This window comes from Diaphorina citri, unplaced genomic scaffold, assembly GCF_000475195.1.
Source record: "Diaphorina citri unplaced genomic scaffold, Diaci psyllid genome assembly version 1.1 scaffold241, whole genome shotgun sequence".
Classification (NCBI taxonomy): Eukaryota; Metazoa; Arthropoda; class Insecta; order Hemiptera; family Psyllidae; genus Diaphorina; species Diaphorina citri.
Genome location: NW_007377678.1, coordinates 156,609 through 179,124, shown reverse-complemented (window position 1 = coordinate 179,124; position 22,516 = coordinate 156,609). Strand labels below are relative to the sequence as shown.

The following is a 22,516-nucleotide window of genomic DNA, read 5'->3' as shown; positions in this document are numbered from 1 at the left end:
ACTTGATTAGGCAGTCTAAATTTAGTTTTTGTTTCTTTGTTTTCAGAAGAAATCCAAAAGTCAGCTGGAACTAAGCAGGGAGCTTGGACATCGGATGAATCATAATGAACAAGACGGTAGTTATCAAGATCTTTTGATACCCTACTTGTACAACATATTCCGTGGTTGTTACACTGTTGTCCGAAATCGAAAAGAGAAGAGGTCAGGATAGGAGAATGCCAGCCATTCTAAGAACAGTTCTTAGTTGTTTTGGATGAAGTTCGCCTGAGCAGGAATCAAAAACTTAACGCTTGCTTTGCTTTCCTTGTCCGTGAGACAGGAAGGATTGGGATTAAAAAATAAAATAAAAAACCTTGGATGCCAGCCATTCTAAGAACAGTTCTTAGTTGTTTTGGATGAAGTTCGCCTGAGCAGGAATCAAAAACTTAACGCTTGCTTTGCTTTCCTCGTCCGTGAGACAGGAAGGATTGGGATTAAGAAATGAAATAAAAAACCTTGGACGCCCAGAAACAATATTAAAATTGTAATGTACTCTTAATTAATTAATTTATTAGCCAATCACCCAGTATTTGTGGTCAATCTTATGTCGCGTTAGCAGTCCATTTATTAGTCCCCGATAATTTTCTCTGTTGATTCTAGAAAAAGGATTCTGTTGCGAGTTCTGTGGTCAAATGTTCATGACCAAACATTCACTGAAGTACCATCATACCACACTGCATAGATTGAACGCTGATCAAGCCTTTGTGTGCCGTAAGTAACCTATGTTAAGCTACACTGGGCATGGTAACTGGTGGTCAGATATTCAAGGTCTTCGACAGATCGTTGAGTGTGTACGCAATATTTGTGCAAATTTCACTCATTCATTAGATCATTAGATTAGAAATTTGAGCAAATATCACAAACACACGCAACGATCTGCCGAAAGACCTATTTTTGGTAGACTCTAATTCCAGGATTTCTTCAGTACTTTTTTCATTATCTTATAATATCTTTAAATACTTTTTCTTATGAGTTCCTTTCAATTTTATTTGTTGTTCGTGGTCCCAATCTCAAGTTTCCTCAAAAGAGTTTTCTTAACTTCTCTGTGTTCCGTAGCTGGAGGTTACAAAGGGTTTACCATGCTTCAAAGGAAAAGCACAGGTCCTCATGATGGTTGACTTTGGTTCGGGACGGGCCAAGTAATCTTGGCATACCATCAATCCCCCTCGGTGCAGCTACATCGCTGTGTTACAGCTGGAACAACTGTGTTGCTCATTCCTTTTCTCCCGTAATTTCTCTTCCCAATACTCGACATTATATCCTTCGTTCTGTATACGAGCATGCTGCAGGATTTCTTCTACATCTTCTTCATTCACATGAGTAATAAGAAATTCCTTCCATTGAATATGTCCCGGATCGCCGTAAATATTAAACAGGAATTCATATCGGTCACGTAGAATCAGCTCAGTTTTGGCAATGTCGTTCTTCGCCATGCTGGGGTCATCCTTGAATGAAATAGTCCTTAGTGATGATTAAATTTATTCTACTCAAAAAAGACCGAAAAGACCCTTTACTCTAGCAGTAGTTCTAACTTCTGGGGTCATCCTTGTGAAATAGTGCAGCTTTAATTATAGAACCCAAAGAGGAGAAATGCCAGCCCAGTTAGCTTTCAGAATAGAATATATGTACCTTGTTTGTCCTACTAGGATAGGACTGAAAAGTCCCTTTACCCCTGCAGGCTAACCAAGGTCTTATTTATTTTGACATATTATGAGGAACCTCTTATTTGTCCCTCAATATCCGATGGGGCTCAAATATATTAAAGAGACCTTGATTTATCATTGAAACTTGTGACCCCTATCTAGGAATTTTCAATTGTGTTAAGCATACTTAAATGCTTGTCACAAAAATCGATTCCCAATTATTACACCTAGATAAATTTTATGACTTGACTTGGACTCAAACCACCAACCTCCAGATCCAAATTCCAACGCGTTAACCACTGCACCACTGAGGTTGGTTTGTGCCCCCTCAAGACTGCATTTTACTAAAATTGGTCAATTGGGGTGGCTGGGATTTCAATTATTTTCTATCAGTCTAATAATTATTTTGTTCTTTCCCCTACAGATGTCTGTAACAAGCAATACCACAGGAAGTCGGTGCTGATCGCTCACCTCCAATCTCATGAGGGGGTGAAGAAGTTTGGGTGTGAATATTGCTCTGCACGCTTCAGCCAGAAGATATCTTGTCGCGTACATATGCTTAGGCATAGGGGTAAGAACTGGGAATGATATTATACCTTAGGTCAAATAAGAAACTGTCTAAAGATATTGATAACCCGGTGAAAAATTAGCTTGGAAGGTAGCGCGTCTTCCCTGTAAGTGGTAGGTTCGATTCCCGCCCGGGGTGAATTTTATCCTAAACAGATAATTTTTATTCTCGGAAAGGCTGACCTTCTCCTAACCTATCTTTCTTCTCTCTTCGATTTCGGGACGATAAGACCTTAGCTGTTATAGTTCCCCGTATCAATCGTCCAAATAATAAAGAAGTTAGAGCTTCTTCAATCTAGAAAAAAAATCTTTTCACTCTCCTGAAAAGTTGGTATTTTCCACTTTCGGGTGATACTTCTCTACAAACTGCCCCTGTATGGCGTGGTGCTCCTCGCAGAATCTATAACGTGTTAGCTGAGTACATCCGTGATATTGGCACTCGTGTAACCCGCCATCTCCTCGAAACTTCTCGACTAGCTGAGTTAGATGACGACGGACGTAGCCCAGCAGTCGAAGTCCCATCTTGGTTGAAGTCTTCTTTGGTGTTCTTTTTAGGATTCTTTGGTGCTCTTTTTACGACCTCGATTGGGTGTTTCTACTTATTTTGGGTGTAGCTATAGCTCTTTTTGGGCTCTTTTCAGTTTGGTCCTTTTCTAGTGCTCTTTTTGGGGCCTTTTAGAGTTGGTATTCTTACTTCTTTGTGGGTGTCCTTTTCTAGTGCTCTTTTTGAAGCCTTCTCAACTGGTGTTCCTACTTCTTTTAGTTGTTTCTAATTCTCTTTTTGATGTCTTTTCAATTTGGTGTTTCTACTTGTTTCAGGCGTTTCTATGGTTCCTTTTGAATTTTCTTGAAGCTGGTGTGTCTGTGTGTTGGTGTTTGTGTGTGTAGCCGTGTATTTGTGTGCGTGTAATGTGTGTATTGGGTGTGTTTGCTGACTACATTTGTGTTATGTCTGTCTGATGTGTATCACTTGAAATCCAGAGTGAATTTTAACCTGAGATTTGGTGTTAGGAAAGAAATAATAGGGGCCAGAATTTAATCAATTAAAAACATTCAGGAGGCCAGTTACTTTTTTTCCTTGAAAGTATTAAGAAGCTCCTAAGGTAGCACAAAGAAAATTTCATTTATAGTACTCAGTACTTTATTAATTTTCTTTATTCATACCTCTCCACGAATATAGACAATATTTGACTTTTCTTCGGTGTTCCTTTGTTAATTTGTAGCAATCATAGAGGGGGAGTCAGTTTGTTCCATTTCTATGGCACGGATGAGGCCTCGTTTCCTCACAATATCTAATTCCAACCGGTTCAACTCCACTAGTTGGGCTTGTTTCTTCTTCTCATGAGCTTCCTTCAGATTGAACAGTTTCATAGCATACTCCTCCTTGAGGTTTGCAATATTGCAAGACTGCATTTTACTAAAATTGGTCAATTGGGGTGGCTGGGATTTCAATTATTTTCTATCAGTCTAATAATTATTTTGTTCTTTCCTACAGATGTCTGTAACAAGCCATACCACAGGAAGTCGGTGCTGATAGCTCACCTCCAATCTCATGAGGGGGTGAAGAAGTTTGGGTGTGAATATTGCTCTGCACGCTTCAGCCAGAAGATATCCTGTCGCGTACATATGCTTAGGCATAGGGGTAAGAACTGGGAATGATATTATACCTTAGGTCAAATAAGAAACTGTCTAAAGATATTGATAACCCGGTGAAAAATTAGCTTGGAAGGTAGCGCGTCTTCCTTGTAAGTGATAGGTTCGATTCCCGCCCGGGGTGAATTTTATCCTAAACAGATAATCTTCATTCTCGGAAAGGCTGGCCTTCTCCTAACCTATCTTTCTTCTCTCTTCGATTTCGGGACGATAAGACCTTAGCTGTTATAGTTCCCCGTATCAATCGTCCAAATAATAAAGAAGTTAGAGCTTCTTCAATCTAGAAAAAAAATCTTTTCACTCTCCTGAAAAGTTGGTATTTTCCACTTTCGTCAATTTTGCCGGAAAGGTAGCAATATAAGAGCTCTAAGGGTTAGGTGGTAGAGAACGCTCCAGCGAAGCGTTACCATACCATCACCCTTCTACTTTACACTCAAGAGTCCATCATTATTAATTTGGTTGTATATTATGTGTTTTCCCTCGCTAGGAGAATTCAAATACGAGTGTGCAGTGTGCTGTAAGAAGTACGCGACTCAAGCCAAGCTTAACTTTCACGTTAAATCCCATGAGGAAGCAACACTCACGTGTGTTCATTGTAACAAGAAGTTCACCACCAAACAATATCTACGGCAGCATCTCAATATACATCAGGTAATGGAAAGTCACAAAAGAAGATGTATTTTATTATGAAACTTCGTAAACGTAAATTAATGATGATCAAAAGTGTCCGCGGGCCGGACCTGGAGAAATGTACGGTTCGGTCGCCAAAAAGCTCAAAAGGAACTAGCGCTTCTCACGACTTTACCTTTAGCCACAGTTCGTTCAAATTTTGCAGACAGCTTCCATAGTTAATGATGATCAAAAGTGTCCGCGGGCCGGACCTCGAGAAATGTACGGTTCGGCCGCTATTTAACGCCAAATCTTTGAAAAAGCTCAAAAAGAGTACAATAGTAAAATACAGCTAGATCTAACCAGGCCGCAGTGATGCAGTTTTGATAGTATACTGTACTTTGTCCTTTTTAGAAATAAATAAATAAATAAAGTCGGCACTTGAAATAATAATACTTACTACTAGGGCCATTTAAAGCCTAAAAGTCTTTTGCCTCGCCAAACTGCCAAATTAATAATATAATAAAAAAATCTTTGCGATATTATTTCAGAAAATCAGTGGCGGAGGTGTGATGGGTGTGGTGTGTGTGGGGGGGAGTGTATTTGTGTGTGTGTGGTGGTCCCGTACAAAGGACGGGTCAACCACTAGTACTTAATAATAATAATAATAATACTGCTCGCATAGGACTGAAAAGTCCCTTTACTCCAGCAGTATAGGCTACTACTATTACTGTGGTCAATTTCTCAAATTATATTGAGGATAAAATTCCACACCTCGGCTGGGATTGAACCCACGCCCTCCTGATTACCAGTCGAGCGCCTTGACCACTACACCACCCAGACAAAGCAGGCGCGCTATCCTCCAAGCTAAATCTAGATTGGCTACTCCTGATTTGCCTCTGCCTCTCCACAGTCCAGCACTGGCTCCAAGAAGTTCACCATGTTTTTAGTTCACAAGAAGTTCACAGCTGATGTTCACAAGAAGTTCACAGCTGATGTCAACATGGCTGACCTCTCAATTTCTTCGCTCCAAAGGAGACCACTTAAGTGTTTCACCGGGAGATTTATCTGTTTCATTATAATCCCCCGTTGTCCCCATGCCCATGGTCCATATGCCACGGGGGAATACCCTCTTCCACTTTCCCCCGACCGATATTTCATTTTAAACTGAAAATCCCCATGTGTAACGTCTCAGAACGGGAGGAAACCGATTCGGTCCCAAAACCTTTTTTTGCTACCAATTGGGTCCCGGGTTTGAGAGGGTCTAAGTACCAATTGGATCCCACACTTAAATTGATAGGTAGGTACCTGATTATTTTTTTTTCTTCTTCTTCTTCTTCTTCTTCTTCTTCTTCTTCTTCTTCTTCTTCTTCTTCTTCTTCTTTCTATCAACACATCACAAGCACTATGTTCTTAAAATCTTCCTAGTCTAAAACTTTAGAGTTATCGCTACCAAAGAACTGGCACAAATTTAATGAGCAGTGACAAGTGTTATTATAGGGTTAGCTTAAATTCAAAAAGGATTTCTATCAACTATCAACACATCACAAGCACTATGTTCTTAAAGCTGAATCTTCCTAGTCTAAAACTGAGTAATCGCTACCAAAAGAACTGGCACAAATGAGCAGTGACCAGTGTTATTATAAGGTTAGGTTAAATGCAAAAAGGCGTTTTCACAAATAGAGCAGTGTTTAGTGTTATCATAGGGGTTGAACACAAAAAGGAGCTTTCTTTTTTACTACCGTAGCTCCTGAATAATTACCAAAAATTTTGATGATTGTATTGAAAAATCTCGGAAAATTATGATGGATTAAGTACGAATAAAGCAGAATCATTTCTTCTACTTATGAACAACAGAAAAAAGAACGTTGTAATATTGATAAAAATTAAAACTCTTATTTATTTCATCCTAGTCATTACAGGTATACGGGACCCAATTGGTAGTAAGCCCGGGACCCAAGTGGTAGTCGACTACCTTAAGAAAAAAGGTCATGGGACCGAATTGGCGTTCTTCCCTCAGAACATATCTAGGTCATTCTGCTGCTGCTTTTCATCCCCTTTTCCCAGCTATTTCCCTCCCACTGAAATATTCCCCCTGCCAGCAGTTTTTCTCCCACCGTGATTTTCTCCCCGCGGTTCTCTCCCTCTATGGTATCTCGCCGCGTGTATATTGAAACCATGTAGCAATTCTTTGAAATTGGTACACGAGGTATCTTCAGCTCGTCTGAGAAGTGTTACCAGAGAGATCTCTCAAGTACATACTTAGGTACATAGGTACTTAAGTACACAGCTTTGTTTGTGATTTATGTAAAATACAGCTTAGTCATGAACTTTTGGAATAGGAAACTTGCGTGAATAAAGACCTAATAAGTGAGAAAGGTTTATCAAGAGATGATGTAATCGAGGCAACTGGAAATTGTTTGTCTAAAAATGCCGACCCCATTTGAGTGGGAAAAAGTAAAGAAGAAGAAGAAGAAGAAGAAGAAGAAGAAGAAGAAGAAGAAGAAGAAGAAGATCGTTGACTTTACTAGTAAAAATTAACAACTTGAGAACAAAATTAACAACTTTGTGCGGTCTCTTTACAAATGTTTCGTCTCCTCAATCTAAATTTGCTACAGTTTCCTGTCTCCTGTCTCAGTATTTCATAGACAGAGAGTATCTCATGTCCCACCAAGACAACTTTGTACAGCATTACATAAATTGTTTACCTCTGAATATTTTTTACACGTTTCCACTTTTTTCCTTCTAGCGTCTGTCGGATATACGAGTATTTTCCTTTTGAAAAAAGTCGATGCTATTCAGTTTGCTTGAATTTCCAGCACCCTGATTTCAATTTCAAGGTTGTGTAAATTAATGAGGATATATCTTTTGAAGAGAAAAAGAGATTTAGATTTATAACTAACTAGCTGCAACACACAACTTGTAGAGATAAATAAATAACTTACTAACTAGGTACAACATAAAATGAGGTTTTGACCCTTTGGACGTTCTTCAGTCCAAATGACGTTTGTTAATACCTCCGCTCTAAGGTTATCCTAACCAGCGCAGCGGCAATATCTCGTTGAATGCACCAACGGATCACTGAAGTTAAGCATAGTTTCCGTTTGGTTGGTATTCGGATATACCCCTACTATTACCTTAAACCCCTCCCAATAAATAGCTAAATACTAGTACCTACCTACTTGGTTATATGAATACTATAGTCAAAGTGTTGTATTTAGCTTTTTGATTATTTTTTTTTTTAATAATTAATGAGGATATATCTTTTGAAGAGAAAAAGAGATTTAGATTTATAACTAACTAGGTGCAACACACAACTTGAAGAGATAAATAACTAACTAACTAGGTAGGTACAACATACAACGAGCTTTTGATCGTTTGGACGTTCTTCTGTCCAAATGACGTTTGTTAATACCTCCGCTCTAAGGTTATCCTAACCAGCGCAGCGGCAATATCTGGTTGAATGCAACAACGGATCACTGAAGTTGAGTATAGTTTGCGTTTGGTTGGTATTCGGATATGCCCCTACTATTACCTTAAACACCTCCCAACAAATAGCTAAATACTAGTACCTAATACCTACTTGGTTATATGAATACCTACTATAGTCAATGTGTTGTATTTAGCTTTTTGATTAGCTAAATACTAGTACCTAATACCTACTTGGTTATATGAATACCTACTATAGTCAATGTGTTGTATTTAGCTTTTTGAGAAAATGAACTTCTATCAAGTTCTATTTAGTATTTAACAAGAGAACTTGATACCTAATTGGTAAATAGGGCTTGAAAATTTCCTGGTAGTTTATCTTCCAGTATCTTCCAGTTTCCATTATCACGCCTAAAAATAAATTTTCTACAAATAAGAACCATTGATTGGTTGTACAATGTTTTCAAAGGTTATCCTTATCTAATACATATCACATAATTTTTTCCTGGACCTGCAAGGCCGAGGGCTAGTTTAACCTGAAGATTTTTTTCCATTGGTTTGCCCTTAAGGCCCTTGTGCCCTTACAGCCCACACAGCCAGAGTGACGAAGGTACTTGAAAATGAAGCTTTTTAAAATTTAATGTCTTGGTCGTTCTCATTTTGGCCGCTAGGGAGCGTTCTTCCTCTTGATGTCAGATCTGTCGCTCTCTGCTGTTGGAGAACCTCGCATTTCACCTAAGAGGGTAAGAAGAATTGTGATGGGTGTGGTGTGTGTGGGGGGGAGTGTATTTGTGTGTGTGTGGTGGTCCCGTACAAAGGACGGGTCAACCACTAGTTGAAATATATAATCACAAATATAAGTTGTTCTGTGTATATTCTATTTTATTTCAGAAAATCAGTGGCGGCGTTACATGCGGGGATTGTGGTGCCGAGTTCAAGTCACACAAGGCCCGTCTCTCTCATAAGCAGAGGTCACATCCTATAGCAGTGCACGAGTGTAGTGTATGCTCGCATTCGTTTACGTCTAGCGCACTGCTTAGTAAACATGTGGCCCGGATACATTCTGCTGTTCGAACGTGAGTAAAAGTCAGCTGTATTTTTTGTGTCACTTTTTTTCGAGCCATCATACGAAATTTCTCTTTGCACTTGTTTGGACTGGCAACGGAAACTAGTCCAAAAATAATTTCGTATAATGACTTGAAAAAAGTCACATAAAATACGGCCAAAGCCAGCCTAGGTGGCTTGGAGGTTAGCGCGTCGGCCTTTTAAGCGATTAAGCGCTATATCTGGACGGTTTTCTCCTACCCTGTTCGCCTTCTCTTCGCGACTACAAGCAAGCTCTGTGTTACAGTTCCCTATATCAAACCTCTTTGATATGGGGAAAAAAAAAAAAAAAAAAAAAAAAAAAAATGACAAAAAAACGACCTATTTGGTTTCATTTCCGCCTGGGGCGAAATTTATTCCAAAAAGCTAAGTTTGTTCTCGGAACGACTAGCTAGTGCACTGCTTAGTAAACATGTGGCCCGTATACATTCTGCTGTACGAACGTGAGTAAAAGTCAGCTGTATTTTTTGTGTCACTTTTTTTCATACGAAATTTTCCTTTGCACTTGTTTGGACTGGCAACGGGTGTGGTGGTCGAAACTAGTCCAAAATCCTTCTCTTCGCTTTCGGGACTACAAGCGAGCTCTGTGTTACAGTTCCCTATATCAAACCTCTTTGATATGGGAAACTCTCAAAGAGAGAGAGAGAATGCTTATTTCTCTCTTTCCAAATTTTGGGTTTGCTGTCTACATTCTATGAGATTTTTCTGTCAAATTTTAGTCTAGAAGTTCAAACGATTTTTTTTATTCTTTATTGTTCCATTTATCAAGCGTCTAGGTCTAGGTTTACCTTGCCCTTGGGATCAATTTCATTTGAAGAAACCATTTAAGTACTGATGAAAATTTGTAATCAGATTAATTTTTCCCCCCAAGTGTTTACAAAACTACCTACTTGTTCCCCCAGGAAATACCCATGTACCCAGTGTCCCAAAGAGTTCCTCTCCAAGGCCATCCTACAACAGCACATCCAATCCAACCATGATCCCGACGGTAAAGTGAAACCCTACCAGTGTCGACTCTGCAATAAGAAATACTCCTTCCAGAGTAAACTCAGTACACATATGAAAACACACGCGCAGGTAGGTAGAATAGAATACACCCTAGGCCTGTGTTTTCATCCCGACGCCACTGGAAAAGTGAAACCCTACCAGTGTCCACTCTGCAATAAGAAATACTCCTTCCAGAGTAAGCTCAGTACACATATGAAAACACACGCGCAGGTAGGTAATATAGAATATACTTAATTAGTTAATTACTTAAAATGTATCCTTCTTTCTCTTCGCCTTTTCTCGTGTTCAGACGGGGTCAGCGTTTTTCGTCAGCCTCTCGATGAGCCCTGGGTGATTGCATTGGGCTGACATTTGGTTTTTGATTACAAAAATAATACGAGTGGATGCCCTTCGCACTCAACCTTTGTTGTTTCTTTACCAAAGAGAAAGTTTAGGCTAGTGTCCTCCCTGTTTTAAGTCCCTAGCCAGACGGTATGACCGCTATTTAACACTATAATCGGGAGAGAAAAAAAAAAAGTGCGCATTTCTCAAAAAGCTGTTCATAATATGTCCCACTTTATCTTCTTCTCCCCAGACTCCATCAATTGCATGTCCCATCTGTGGCAAGTTATTCTACCGCAAGGACGTCATGAAGAATCACCAGGCTACCCATCTCGCTCGTAGCATGTCTCAGCCTTCATAGCATGTCCCAGCGTCCTTCATTGCATGTTCCATTCGACAAACAACTCTATGAGACTCTTAGTGTACATCATTTGTGTTTAGCTTAAGCTGGTCTGGTGAGCACCATCTTGAATTACATCTTTTTAAGAGGTTTGATAGAGGGAACTGTAACAGCTAAGGTCTTATCGTCCCGGAAGCGAAGAGAGAAGGAAGACAGGATTGGAGAAAGCCAACCGTTCCGAGAACGAACCTTATCTGTTCAGGATAAAATCCTCCCCGGGGAGGAATCGATCCTAAGCGCTTACTAGGTAACTTAATAAGTCATTGTACTTATTCATGTCTACCTACCTGTTTAGTCATTTATATCTTTTAAGAATAAGTTGAACTAGAAATCCTTAGTCATTTTTTAGCTTTTAAGAATAACTGGAAATCTCCCCTAACTCCTTATTTTCTTTACAATGTAATTGATCTGTGATATTTTTTCATCTGGTGTTGTAGATTTATTATTTACCTACCAGTCATTACTTACCAAATAAAAACATAAATTTTCAAATATACACACTTGAAATTATTTATTTTATTTACACTTTAGGTACATTATAAAACAAGTGTACAGAAGTGACCCTAGATTTTCTTTCAAGATTAAGCTTTAACTAGAAAGGAAGAAAGGTATTCTGGAAAGTTGGGCTCATGGGCCAGAAGTTCCAGAGGGAAGATCAACATACATACTTATCATAACAGTGAATATAACGTGGCGACAAAAATGGGATAATGAATATTCCACTACCCAAATTCGTGTTTGACAATACATCGGTGAGACACATTAGTGAATGTTGAAGAACATTTGATAACTTTATCATTGCCAATGAACTAACCACAAAAGAAGAGGTGTAGTGTAGAAAGTAGCCTTGTTGAAGTAGCTGTGCCTGGATTCTGGACAATGACATAAATGACTTGTTAGAGGACAGTTTGGGAGAAAATGTAACTGTTGAAGCCATGTGGAAATGCATAGAAGAAAGTGTCACACCAAGAAATAATGTGACCTACGAACAATACAGGTTCTTTAACACTTTAACCTCAAACAGACTGATGAGTCTACTTTTCTCAAATTCTATCAAAATTTGAAGAATTCAGCAAGACTGCAATTTTGGGGAGCAAACTGAAAAAATGATCAAAATCAGACTAGTATACGGGTATTAAGGACTAAGAGAGAGACTGCTGAGAAATTCTAATTTAACACTTTAGCAGGTGGTAGAGCACTGTAGGGCTGCAGAAGAGACTACAGAAAAAGCAGAAGAATTGAATGAAAATTCATTGACTAAGGAAGAAAGTGTAATGTTGGTGAACAGGCCTTACCAAAGGCAGGGAGCTGAATTTTGTTTGTGTGTTTGTTCAAACTTTATGCCTGGCCAAACCACTCATCCGATTGCTATGAAACTTTGTCAACTTATTGCTTGCACTCCCGTGAAGGTTATAGGCTATTTTCTGGTTCTTTTTTGTTAAGCTATGCCAAGCAAGACCACTAAATGGATGAGTGATATGAACGGCCATGCCTTAAGAATTTACTAGCAGAAATCCGGAGCAAAGCGATGGATTTCAGCTAGTAAAGAATAAAACCCAAGCTTACAACCTCTCATATCTGGATATAAGTACAGGAAAGTCCATGTCTTCAGGGCCGGATTAGCCCCCCGCGGGACCTGGGGCAGTTTCAAAGGTGCGGGGCCCCCAGTTTGGGCTGATCGAACTTAAAATTTTCAGCGCAGGCGAAATTTTTCAAAAAGTAGGTAGATATGTGCCTCATGCTTTGTTACAAGTTAATTTTAGACGCACCTAATTCGTAGATATTTTCTTATCCTAATTTTCGCTGAACGCTAAAGTGAGCAAAATAAAATAGTAGCCCCCCGCGGGGGCCGGGGCAGTTTCAAAGGCGCGGGGCCCCCAGTTTGGGCTGATCGAACTTGAAATTTTCAGCGCCGCAGGCGAAATTTTTCAAAAAGTAGGTAGATATGTGTCTCATGCTTTGTCACAAGTTAATTTTTGACGTACCTAATTCGTAGATATTTTCTTATCCTAATTTTCGCTGAACGCTAAAGTGAGGAAAATAAAATAGAGTGCCGCAGGCAAAATTTTTGAAAATTTTGCTAGATATTTTCTTATCCTAATTTTAGCTGAACGCTGAACGCTAAAGTGAGCAAAGGACAAGTTAATTTTTGACGTACCTAATTCGTAGATATTTTCTTATCCTAATTTTCGCTGAACGCTAAAGTGAGCAAAATAAAATAGAGTGCCGCAGGCGAAATTTTTGAAAATTTTGCTAGATATTTTCTTATCCTAATTTTAGCTGAACGCTAAAGTGAGCAAAATAAATTAGAGCGCCGCAGGCGAAATTTTTGAAAATTTTGGTCCACAATCTTGAGAAATCCAGTCTCACCAAAAGTAAATTTTTCAGCGCCGCAGGCGATTTTTTTTTTTTTTTAGAAAAAACCCATAATATCTAGTGTAAGTCCTCAAAGCGCGGGGCCCCCAAAAGCGCGGGGCCCGTGGCAGTCTGCCATTCTGCCTTATGGGTAATCCGGCCCTGCATGTCTTACTGACATTTTGTTTTGTTGGACCAAATGTAGATAGGTGGGTAGGTATATTACCTAAGAAAACATTAAAATAAACACACTTCCAAAAAGTAGTGGTTTACTTTGTCCAACTGACTTTGGGTATATCAAAGTGCTCTGTCAAACTGTCCAAGTGCCGATTGAATTCTTCAACTCGTTGTTTGTGAGTCATAGATGCTTTCTGTAGGATTCTTTCCTTCTGAATTTTTTCTTGTTGCTTCTGGAATGCTATCTGTGCTTTGGTTAGTTGTAGGGTGTTGGTGTTACCAGCCGATTGCTTAGCTATTTCATCTGCTGAGGTGTTCAGTTTTTCTTTGAGTTCTTTTTCTTCTTTGTCCTTTTTCTTTTTCCTGCAAAAGAAAAAAATTAAATTGATTGGTAGGTACAAAGACTCCACCTCCAAAGGCTATTGAAAGCATTTGAGTAGGCTTCATTTCTTTATTTATTTTATTTTTAATTCATACCTATCCATACGCATCAGCTGCACAAAGACGGTGCAATATAGGTACATATGGAACTTACTTCTTGGAAGCCGATGGGTCTTTCTTGAGTTTAAGCTTCGACTTGCACACATTATTGAGAACATCATCATAGCTGGACATGATTAGCTTGATGTCTGGATAGGCAGGTATTGAATATTGATTCCTCTTAGCTTTTGGTTTGGTAGATGTATCTACTTGATCCTGAAAGCTGTGTCTAACTTTTGATGCAATGATCTGTCTATGTAGGGAGGTTAGTTAGATCTTAAATCTAACTTTGAAAACGGAAGGGTTTAAGTTTAATTAAAATAGTAAGTACGGTTTTAATTTTTAATTAATTTAATTTTTAATTCTTTTTAAATCAAGTTATCAAGAACTTTTGTTTTTCAATTTCAAATTTGTTTTTGTTTTTTCGAGATTAACGATGAGCGGACGATGTAAACGCGGGCAAATCAAGATGGCTGCTCATTTTGGCTTCACATTTTGCGTATCCCCTTAAAAGTCTACTTTGTTATGACCTCCTTGAAAAAAGTAAACAAAATTTTGAATTTCGCGCGGAATTTTGAAATTTTCAAATTTCAACAGTTGTCTGGTAGCTGATTTTTTGCCAGCCTAGTTAGCTTAGTTGGTAGTGCGTCTGCCTTGTAAGCGCTAGGCCGCGGGTTCGATTCCCGCCCGGGTCCAGCCTAGTTAGCTTAGTTGGTAGTGCGTCTGCCTTGTAAGCGCTAGGCCGCGGGTTCGATTCCCGCCCGGGGCGGGGATAATGTTCGTTCTCGGAACGGCTGGCTTTCCTCCTATCCTGTCTTCCTTCTCTCTTCGATTTCGGGACGATAAGACTTCTACCTTGTAAGCGCTAGGCCGCGGGTTCGATTCCCGCCCGGGGCGGATTTTATCCTGATGGGATAATGTTCGTTCTCGATGGAAGCGCTAGGCCGCGGGTTCGATTCCCGCCCGGGGCGGATTTTATCCTGATGGGATAATGTTCGTTCTCGGAACACCTAGGCCGCGGGTTCGATTCCCGCCCGGGGCGGATTTTATCCTGATGGGATAATGTTCGTTCTCGGAACGGGTTATAAGCGCTAGGCCGCGGGTTCGATTCCCGCCCGGGGCGGATTTTATCCTGTAAGCGCTAGGCCGCGAGTTCGATTCCCGCCCGGGGCGGATTTTATCCTCATGGGATAATGTTCGTTCTCGGAACGGCTCGCGCTAGACCCGGGTTCGATTCCCGCCCGGGGCGGATTTTATCCTGATGGGATAATGTTCGTTCTCGGAACGGCTGGCTTTCGTCCTACGGCATAAATTAAGTTAAGGTTCAGCCAGCCTAGCTAGCTTAGTTGGTAGTGCGTCTGCCTTGTAAGCGCTAGGCCACTGGGCTCGATTCCCGCCCGAGGCGGATTTTATCCTGATGGGATAATGTTCGTTCTCGGAACGGCTGGCTTTCTCCTATCCTCGATTCCCGCCCGGGCGGATTTTATCCTGATGGGATAATGTTTGTTCTCGGAACGGCTGGCTTTCTCCTATCCTGTCTTCCTTCTCTCTTTGCCAGCCTAGTTAGCTTAGTTGGTAGTGCGTCTGCCTTGTAAGCGCTAGGCCGCGGGTTCGATTCCCGCCCGGGGCGGGGATAATGTTCGTTCTCGGAACGGCTGGCTTTCCTCCTATCCTGTCTTCCTTCTCTCTTCGATTTCGGGACGATAAGACTGTTCTCGGAACGGCTGGCTTTCTCCTATCCTGTCTTCCTTCTCTCTTCGATTTCGGGACGATAAGACCATAGCAGTTAAAGTTCCCTCTGTCAAATCTCTTTTAAAAAAAAAAAAAGTAGCTGATTTGATTTGTAGTTGTTTTGTCCAATCCAAACGTATCAAATGGTTTTTTCTTTTTTCTTCACTTTTGTAGTTTGTACTATTGCTTCATTAGTTTTTCACCTGTGTAATTCATCAGATTCGTTGGAGAACCCTACATAATAATTATAAACCAAGTTTCCTGATACTCAAATTGAACCCAAGATAAAAAGTTGTTACTTTGAATTCAAAGGTAGGTCACAACCAATCCACATGTGGTGTTTGGATTTGAACCTACAGCCTACTTAAAATATGCTTAGTTTTTTTTATTTCTTTCCCTCTACGAAGCCATTCCAGTTGTTTCTCTATTCCATTCAGTTGTTATCAAAAGTTCATATACTCATGTCTAATTCTACAGTCACAGTTCAAACCAAGTTTAAGCTAATCTCATTGGATTAAGTAGGTACCTATATTTTATCTTGAAGTTTTTCTCACTTAAGTTCAAACTCAGATTTTAGTCCCAGTTTGAATTCAAAGGTAGGTCACAACCAATCCACATGTGGTGTTTGGATTTGAACCTACAGCCTACTTAAAATATGCTTAGTTAGGGCTTGTCTATCTCTATGTTTAATAATTATTCCAAAGCCATGACAATGAAAAAGATGGCTCCTTTTTGTGTTTAACCTAACCCTATAATAACACTGGTCACTGCTCATTTGTGACAGTTCTTTTGGTAGCAATTTTTCATTGATGTGACTTCTGAACAAGTACCCTATGTTCCTACAAAACTAACAAGAAATGAAAATGTCTATGTAGGTAAGTAGTTAGTAAGCATGACAATGTCCTGAATTACATCTTTTTAAGAGGTTTGATAGAGGGAACTGTAACAGCTAAGGTCTTATCGTCCCGGAAGCGAAGAGAGAAGGAAGACAGAATTGGAGAAAGCCAACCGTTCCGAGAACGAACCTTATCTGTTCAGGATAAAATCCTCCCTGGGGAGTGGGGAGGAATCGATCCTAAGCGCTTACAAGGTAACTTAATAAGTCATTGTACTTATTCATGTCTACCTACCTGTTTAGTCATTTATATCTTTTAAGAATAAGATGAACTAGAAATCCTTGGTCATTTTTTTAGCTTTTAAGAATAACTGTAAATCTCCCATAACTCCTTATTTTCTTTACAATGTAATTGATCTGTGATATTTTTTCATCTGGTGTTGTAGATTTATTATTTACCTAACTACCAGTCATTACTTACCAAATAAAAACATAATTTTTCAAATTTACACACTTAAAATTATTTATTTTATTTACACTTTACATTATAAAACAAGTGTACAGAAATGACCTTAGATTTTCTTTCAAGAATAAGTTTTAACTGGAAAGGTATTCTGGAAAGTTGGGCTCATGGGCCAGAAGTTCCTGAGGGAAGATCAACATACATATCATAACAGTGAATATAACGTGGCAACAAAAATGGGATAATGAATATTCCACTACCCAAATTTGTGTTCGACAATGCATTGGTGAGACACATTAATGAATGTTGAAGAACATTTAATAACTTTATCATTGCCCATGAGCTAACCACAAAAGAAGAGGTGCAGAAAGTAGCCTTGTTGAAGTAGCTGTGTCTGGATTCTGGACAATGACATAAATGACTTGGTAGAGGACAGTTTGGGAGAAAATGTAACTGTTGAAGCCATGTGGAAATACATAGAAGAAAGTGTCACACCAAGAAATAATGTGACCTACACATCTTGTTGAACCAAAGAGGTTTTTGGGAGGTTTTTCATTTTAACCAATAGGATTACTGATAAATAGCGGGAAAATTTAAATGTGTGCTTAAAATAAATAAATAATTGTTATCTATTTGTTCATAAGTTTGGAATTCATATAGGTATGATATCAATCCTCTTAAAAGTATAGCTCTTGAGCAGTTTGATGTTTGCTAATCCAGAGAACTAATAATAGTAGTAGTAGTGCTTATTTATACTGCTCACATAGGACTGAAAAGTCCCTTTACTCCAGCAGATGTGGATTGGTTGTGACCTACCTTTGAATTCAAAGTAACAACTTTTTATCTTGGGTTCAATTTGAGTATCAGGAAACTTGGTTTATATTATGTAGGGGTTCTCCAACGAATCTGATGAATTACACAGGTGAAAAACTAATGAAGCAATAGCACAAAAGTAAAGAAAAAACCCTTTGATACCTTTGGATTGGACGAAACTACAAAAGCAAAAGTCGAACAAATCAGCGTATCAGCTATCGCTATCAAAATCAAACAACTGTTGAAAAATTCAAAATTCCGCGCGAAATTCAAATTTTTGTTTACTTTTTCCAAGGAGGTCATAACAAAGTAGACCTTAAGGGGGTACTCAAAATGTGAAGCCGAAATGAGCAGCTATCTTGATTTGCCCGCGTTTACATCGTCCGCTCATCCGCTCATCGTTAATCTCGAAAAAATAAAAAACAAATTTGAAAAACAAAAGTTCTTGATTAATTAAAAGAATTAATTAAAAATTAAAACCGTATTTATTTTAATTAAAGTTATTAAACCCTTCCCTTTTCAAAGTTAGATCTACCGCGTTATAAACTAACCTTCCTAGCTTCCTTCCTTCCTACATAGACAGATCATTGCATCAAAAATTCAAAAGTTAAGACACAGCTTTCAGGTTCAAGTAGATACCTACATCTAAGTACCAAACCAAAAGCTAAAAGGAATCAATATTCAATACAATACCTGCCTATCTCCAGACATCAAGCTAATCATGTCCAGCTATGATGATGTTCTCAATAATGTGTGCAAGTCGAAGCTTAAACTCAAGAAAGACCCATTGGCTTCCAAGAAGTAAGTTCCATATGTACCTATATTGCACTGTCTTTGTGCAGCTGATGTGCATGGATAGGTATGAATTAAAAATAAAATAAATAAAGAAATGAAGCCTACTCAAATGCTTTCAATAGCCTTTGGAGGTGGAGTCTTTGTACCTACCAATCAATTTAATTTTTTTCTTTTGCAGGAAAAAGAAAAAGGACAAAGAAGAAAAAGAACTCAAAGAAAAACTGAACACCTCAGCAGATGAAATAGCTAAGCAATCGGCTGGTAACACCAACACCCTACAACTAACCAAAGCACAGATAGCATTCCAGAAGCAACAAGAAAAAATTCAGAAGGAAAGAATCCTACAGAAAGCATCTATGACTCACAAACAACGAGTTGAAGAATTCAATCGGCACTTGGACAGTTTGACAGAGCACTTTGATATACCCAAAGTCAGTTGGACAAAGTAAACCACTACTTTTTGGAAGTGTGTTTATTTTAATGTTTTCTTAGGTAATATACCTACCCACCTATCTACATTTGGTCCAACAAAACAAAATGTCAGTAAGAGGACAGTTTGACAGAGCACTTTGATATACCCAAAGTCAGTTGGACAAAGTAAACCACTACTTTTTGGAAGTGTGTTTATTTTAATGTTCTCTTAGGTAATATACCCACCTATCTACATTTGGTCCAACAAAACTAAATGTCAGTAAGACATGGACTTTCCTGTACTTATATCCAGATATGAGAGGTTGTAAGCTTGGGTTTTATTCTTTACTAGCTGAAATCCATTGCTTTGCTCCGGATTTCTGCTAGTAAATTCTTAAGGCATGGCTGTTCATGTCACTCATCCATTTAGTGGTCTTGCTTGGCATAGCTTAACAAAAAAGAACCAGAAAATAGCCTATAACCTTCACGGGAGTGCAAGCAATAAGTTGACAAAGTTTCATAGCAATCGGATGAGTGGTTTGGCCAGGCATAAAGTTTGAAAAAACACACAAACGAAATTCAGCTCCCTGCCTTTGGTAAGGCCTGTTCACCAACATTACACTTTCTTCCTTAGTCAATGACTTCTTATTCAATTCTTCTGCTTTTTCTGTAGTCTCTTCTGCAGCCTTACAGTGCTCTACCATCTGCTAAAGTGTCAAATTAGAATTTCTCAGCAGTCTCTCTTAGTCCTTAATACCATATATTAGTCTGATTTTGATCATTTTTTCAGTTTGCTCCCCAAAATCGCAGTCTATTATTTTTTTTTTTTTTTTTTTTTTTTTTTTTTTTTTTCAGTGTATAACTAGGTACTTACTTGAGTAGTTTATTATCATCAATTTTATTAATCACCACATCCCAGTGATTCCCAACCTTTTTGGTCCCTTTTGTAGAAAATATTAGGTAACCCATTGATTTCCAAGCTATATTTATTTGCAGCCAGTTATTGTTATCAAATCATCCTCAGAAAGCTCACCTTGTCGGTAGACCAGAAGCTTGTCGGTAGAGCGAGGTTTGTTCAGGGACAGAATGGATTCCTGCCGCCGAAGGACCCGTAGATTCGTAAAGGCTTAATCCATCCCTTAGGGCTATTTGTCCCAACACATAAGCCACGGAGTGAGCTTTTTGTCTATGAACTCACTTTTTTAGTTATCAAATCATCCTCAGAAAGCTCACCTTGTCGGTAGACCAGAAGCTTGTCGGTAGAGCGAGGTTTGTTCAGGGACAGAATGGATTTCTGCCGCCGAAGGACCCGTAGATTCGTAAAGGCTTAATCCATCCCTTAGGGCTATTTGTCCCTACACCTAAGCCACGGAGTGAGCTTTTTGTCTATGAACTCACTTTTTTGTCTCCTCCCAGACCCTGTCTATCCTCGGAAAGCTCACCTTAGCGTCTTCCAGAAGCTTATCAGTAGAGCGAGGTTTGTTCAGGGACAGAGTCGACTCCTGGCGCCGTTTAGCCGCTTTGAGTCGCATCTCTATGTCGCGTTCAAAGCGTCGCGCGCTGTACGACTTGAACGAGGTAGCACTGTGGTTAGAATGTACGGGGGAAATTGAGCTGGACCGCCGGGAATCTGAGGAAGAATGAGAAAAACATAACTAAGAATTAAGAATATAAAATTATAAACGAAATGATATAAATTTTTAATAAGTTTTGGGTCCAATCAGGTGTTTGGAGGCCCAGCAAAACGGCCCTTTTCCCACACAAAAAAAGTAGGGTCAGTAAGGACCCATCGAAATTTGAGCGAGGTCTACAGTGTCTCGGTGGTGTTGTCAAGACGCTCGCCTGATAAACAGGAGGGCGTAAGTTCAATCCCAACCAAGGCTTGAAATTTTATCCTCAACATAACTTGAGAATTTGACTATATTACCTATTATTAGACAGGAGTTTTAACGGACTGGTGTAGTTCCCCCAAAAGTGCTTAAAATGGGGACAGTGAAATAAGTAGGTAGTAGGTAAGTACTTATTATAATGAGTTTTTTTTTTATTATTATTATTATTTTTTTTTATCGCGACAGAATGAGGGTCACAGTAATGCAGCTTTCCATCGCTTTGTACCTATTATGGAAGCTTGAAAGATATTTGAGCTTTTCACACAAGGTCGTTTCCCTTTATCATGTCATCGTTTTATTTTTATTATGTCCCTCTATCATAGCATGGATGGACACATAGACTAGGGGACACAATAGTCCGCATTTACTTACTGCAATGCTGAAAAAAAGCTCTCTAAACTCTTGTTTTGTTTAGGAGTTTAGCACAGTATGATAAAGTACATTTGTTACTAATATTACCTAACAACCATGAGTTCATGAGTGAAACTAATAAACCATCAGGTGAAGTTGAAAAGCTATGTCACTTTTCATTTTTAAAATACAAGCTTATTTACTTAGCTAAGGTAAGATTCCTATAAAAATTCAACAAGAAGTCATAAAGAAAATCTATGTAAAATTGTTCATACAGAATATCCCAACCAACGGGCGGGCGGGATTAATGCACTGAGGAAAAAGTGACTGGTGGGGTGATTTCGTTCACAAGAGCTACCCTGACGGTACCTCACGCCCACGCCTCGACTGGGGTTTTGACACTTTTTTTTTTCAGTACATGCACCCCCTGAACTTTTTACCGCAAAGTACCTATTCCTGGGTTGTACTCACTACTTCTTTTTCTTCGCCTTTTCCCGTATACAGACGGGGTCGGATTTTTTCGTCAGCCTCTCAATGAGCCCTAATCGCTTTTGGGCTGACATTTGGTTTTGGCTACAAAATTTCTGAGTGGATGCCCTTCGCACTCAACCTTTGCTAATTCTTTAGCAAGGAAAATTCAGACTGGTATACTCCCCGTTTAAAGTCCCCCCCAGCTAGATTAAGCTGGTCTACTCCCTGTTTAAGGTCCCCCAGCCATCAGACCAGTTGTATTCGATTATGTGAAATTTAATTCAGTCAAACATGTTTGAACCAATGAGATTGTGAGATTTCGCTGTGTTTACGTTCTAAGCGGAATCTCATTGGTTCAGCCATGTTTGACTGAATTAAATTTCACATAATGGAATACAACTCCGGTTATACTCACTACTGGCCGTATTCCGCGTGGTACCGTTATTGTTGTGCGCAATCTGACTGCACGAGTATAGAAGAAGTGCGGCAGCGTGAGCCGCGCCTGCCCGGGTGGAAGTCACCAGGATCCCGTTTGAGCCGCGCCTGATATACCGGGTGTCCAGGGCTGCGGTCGAGGAGGACCGGGAGTCGAGCTTGAAACTCGATGTGCGCAGGGGGATGGCTGGAAAAAAGTGAGACACACTGTAATTTTAATCACTGTATGAAAATAACTAGGATTAGGCATGCCGATGTGCGAACGTCTCCTGTTGTTTTACATACTCTTATAATGATTTTTAGACATGCATTCTCTCCCTTTGGTCCTAAGTATTTTTGGCGAAAAAGTATGAACTGCAACCAAAAGTCCTACACTAGAATCTTATCTGTACTTGGTTTTTAAACTAATGTTTTTTTTTTTTCTGTGACAGGTTACAGTGGCTTTACATAATACCCGTTACTTTCGTATTACCTGCATAACTACTCGTGGCAGTCCTGATTTACCCATTCCCAAGTCAATCAAATAAGGGGTAAGTT

General features: G+C 39.4%; 4 protein-coding genes across 5 annotated transcripts in view; 2 read left to right on the top strand and 2 right to left on the bottom strand.

Moving 5' to 3' along the window:
* Positions 1 to 49: 49 nt before the first annotated feature.
* Positions 50 to 12,328, top strand: LOC103506524 (gastrula zinc finger protein XlCGF64.1). The gene is made up of 7 exons (XM_017442915.2): positions 50 to 116; positions 640 to 750; positions 2,107 to 2,253; positions 4,390 to 4,553; positions 8,832 to 9,016; positions 9,947 to 10,121; positions 10,627 to 12,328. The coding sequence occupies exons 1-7, from the start codon at positions 95 to 97 to the stop codon at positions 10,732 to 10,734; spliced, it is 912 nt and encodes a 303-aa protein (XP_017298404.1). The 5' UTR covers positions 50 to 94; the 3' UTR covers positions 10,735 to 12,328.
* Positions 12,329 to 13,260: 932 nt separating this feature from the next.
* On the bottom strand, positions 13,261 to 14,185 carry LOC103506523 (protein FAM32A-like). The gene is made up of 2 exons (XM_008470913.3): positions 13,841 to 14,185; positions 13,261 to 13,668 (listed from the first exon to the last, which is right to left on the bottom strand). The coding sequence occupies exons 1-2, from the start codon at positions 13,918 to 13,920 to the stop codon at positions 13,398 to 13,400; spliced, it is 351 nt and encodes a 116-aa protein (XP_008469135.1). The 5' UTR covers positions 13,921 to 14,185; the 3' UTR covers positions 13,261 to 13,397.
* A 3,858-nt stretch (positions 14,186 to 18,043) lies between these two features.
* Positions 18,044 to 19,637, top strand: LOC103506522 (protein FAM32A-like). Of its 2 annotated transcripts, XM_008470910.3 has the most exons (3): positions 18,044 to 18,428; positions 18,601 to 18,820; positions 18,973 to 19,637. In XM_008470910.3, the coding sequence occupies exons 1-3, from the start codon at positions 18,349 to 18,351 to the stop codon at positions 19,021 to 19,023; spliced, it is 351 nt and encodes a 116-aa protein (XP_008469132.1). In that variant the 5' UTR covers positions 18,044 to 18,348; the 3' UTR covers positions 19,024 to 19,637. The 2 variants fall into 2 exon arrangements, with proteins under 2 accessions (XP_008469132.1, XP_008469133.1); XM_008470911.3 differs by lacking the exon at positions 18,973 to 19,637 and having other exon boundaries at positions 18,045 to 18,428; positions 18,601 to 18,932.
* Positions 19,638 to 20,170: 533 nt separating this feature from the next.
* Positions 20,171 to 22,516, bottom strand: part of LOC103506526 — a 17,634-nt gene continuing 15,288 nt past the window's right edge. Inside the window, exons 9-10 of the mRNA XM_026821567.1 lie at positions 21,960 to 22,193; positions 20,171 to 20,463 (exon numbers count right to left, since the gene is read on the bottom strand). Of these exons, the coding sequence (XP_026677368.1) occupies positions 20,228 to 20,463; positions 21,960 to 22,193 (470 nt within the window). The 3' untranslated portion in view covers positions 20,171 to 20,227. The remainder of the gene's footprint in view (positions 20,464 to 21,959; positions 22,194 to 22,516) is intronic.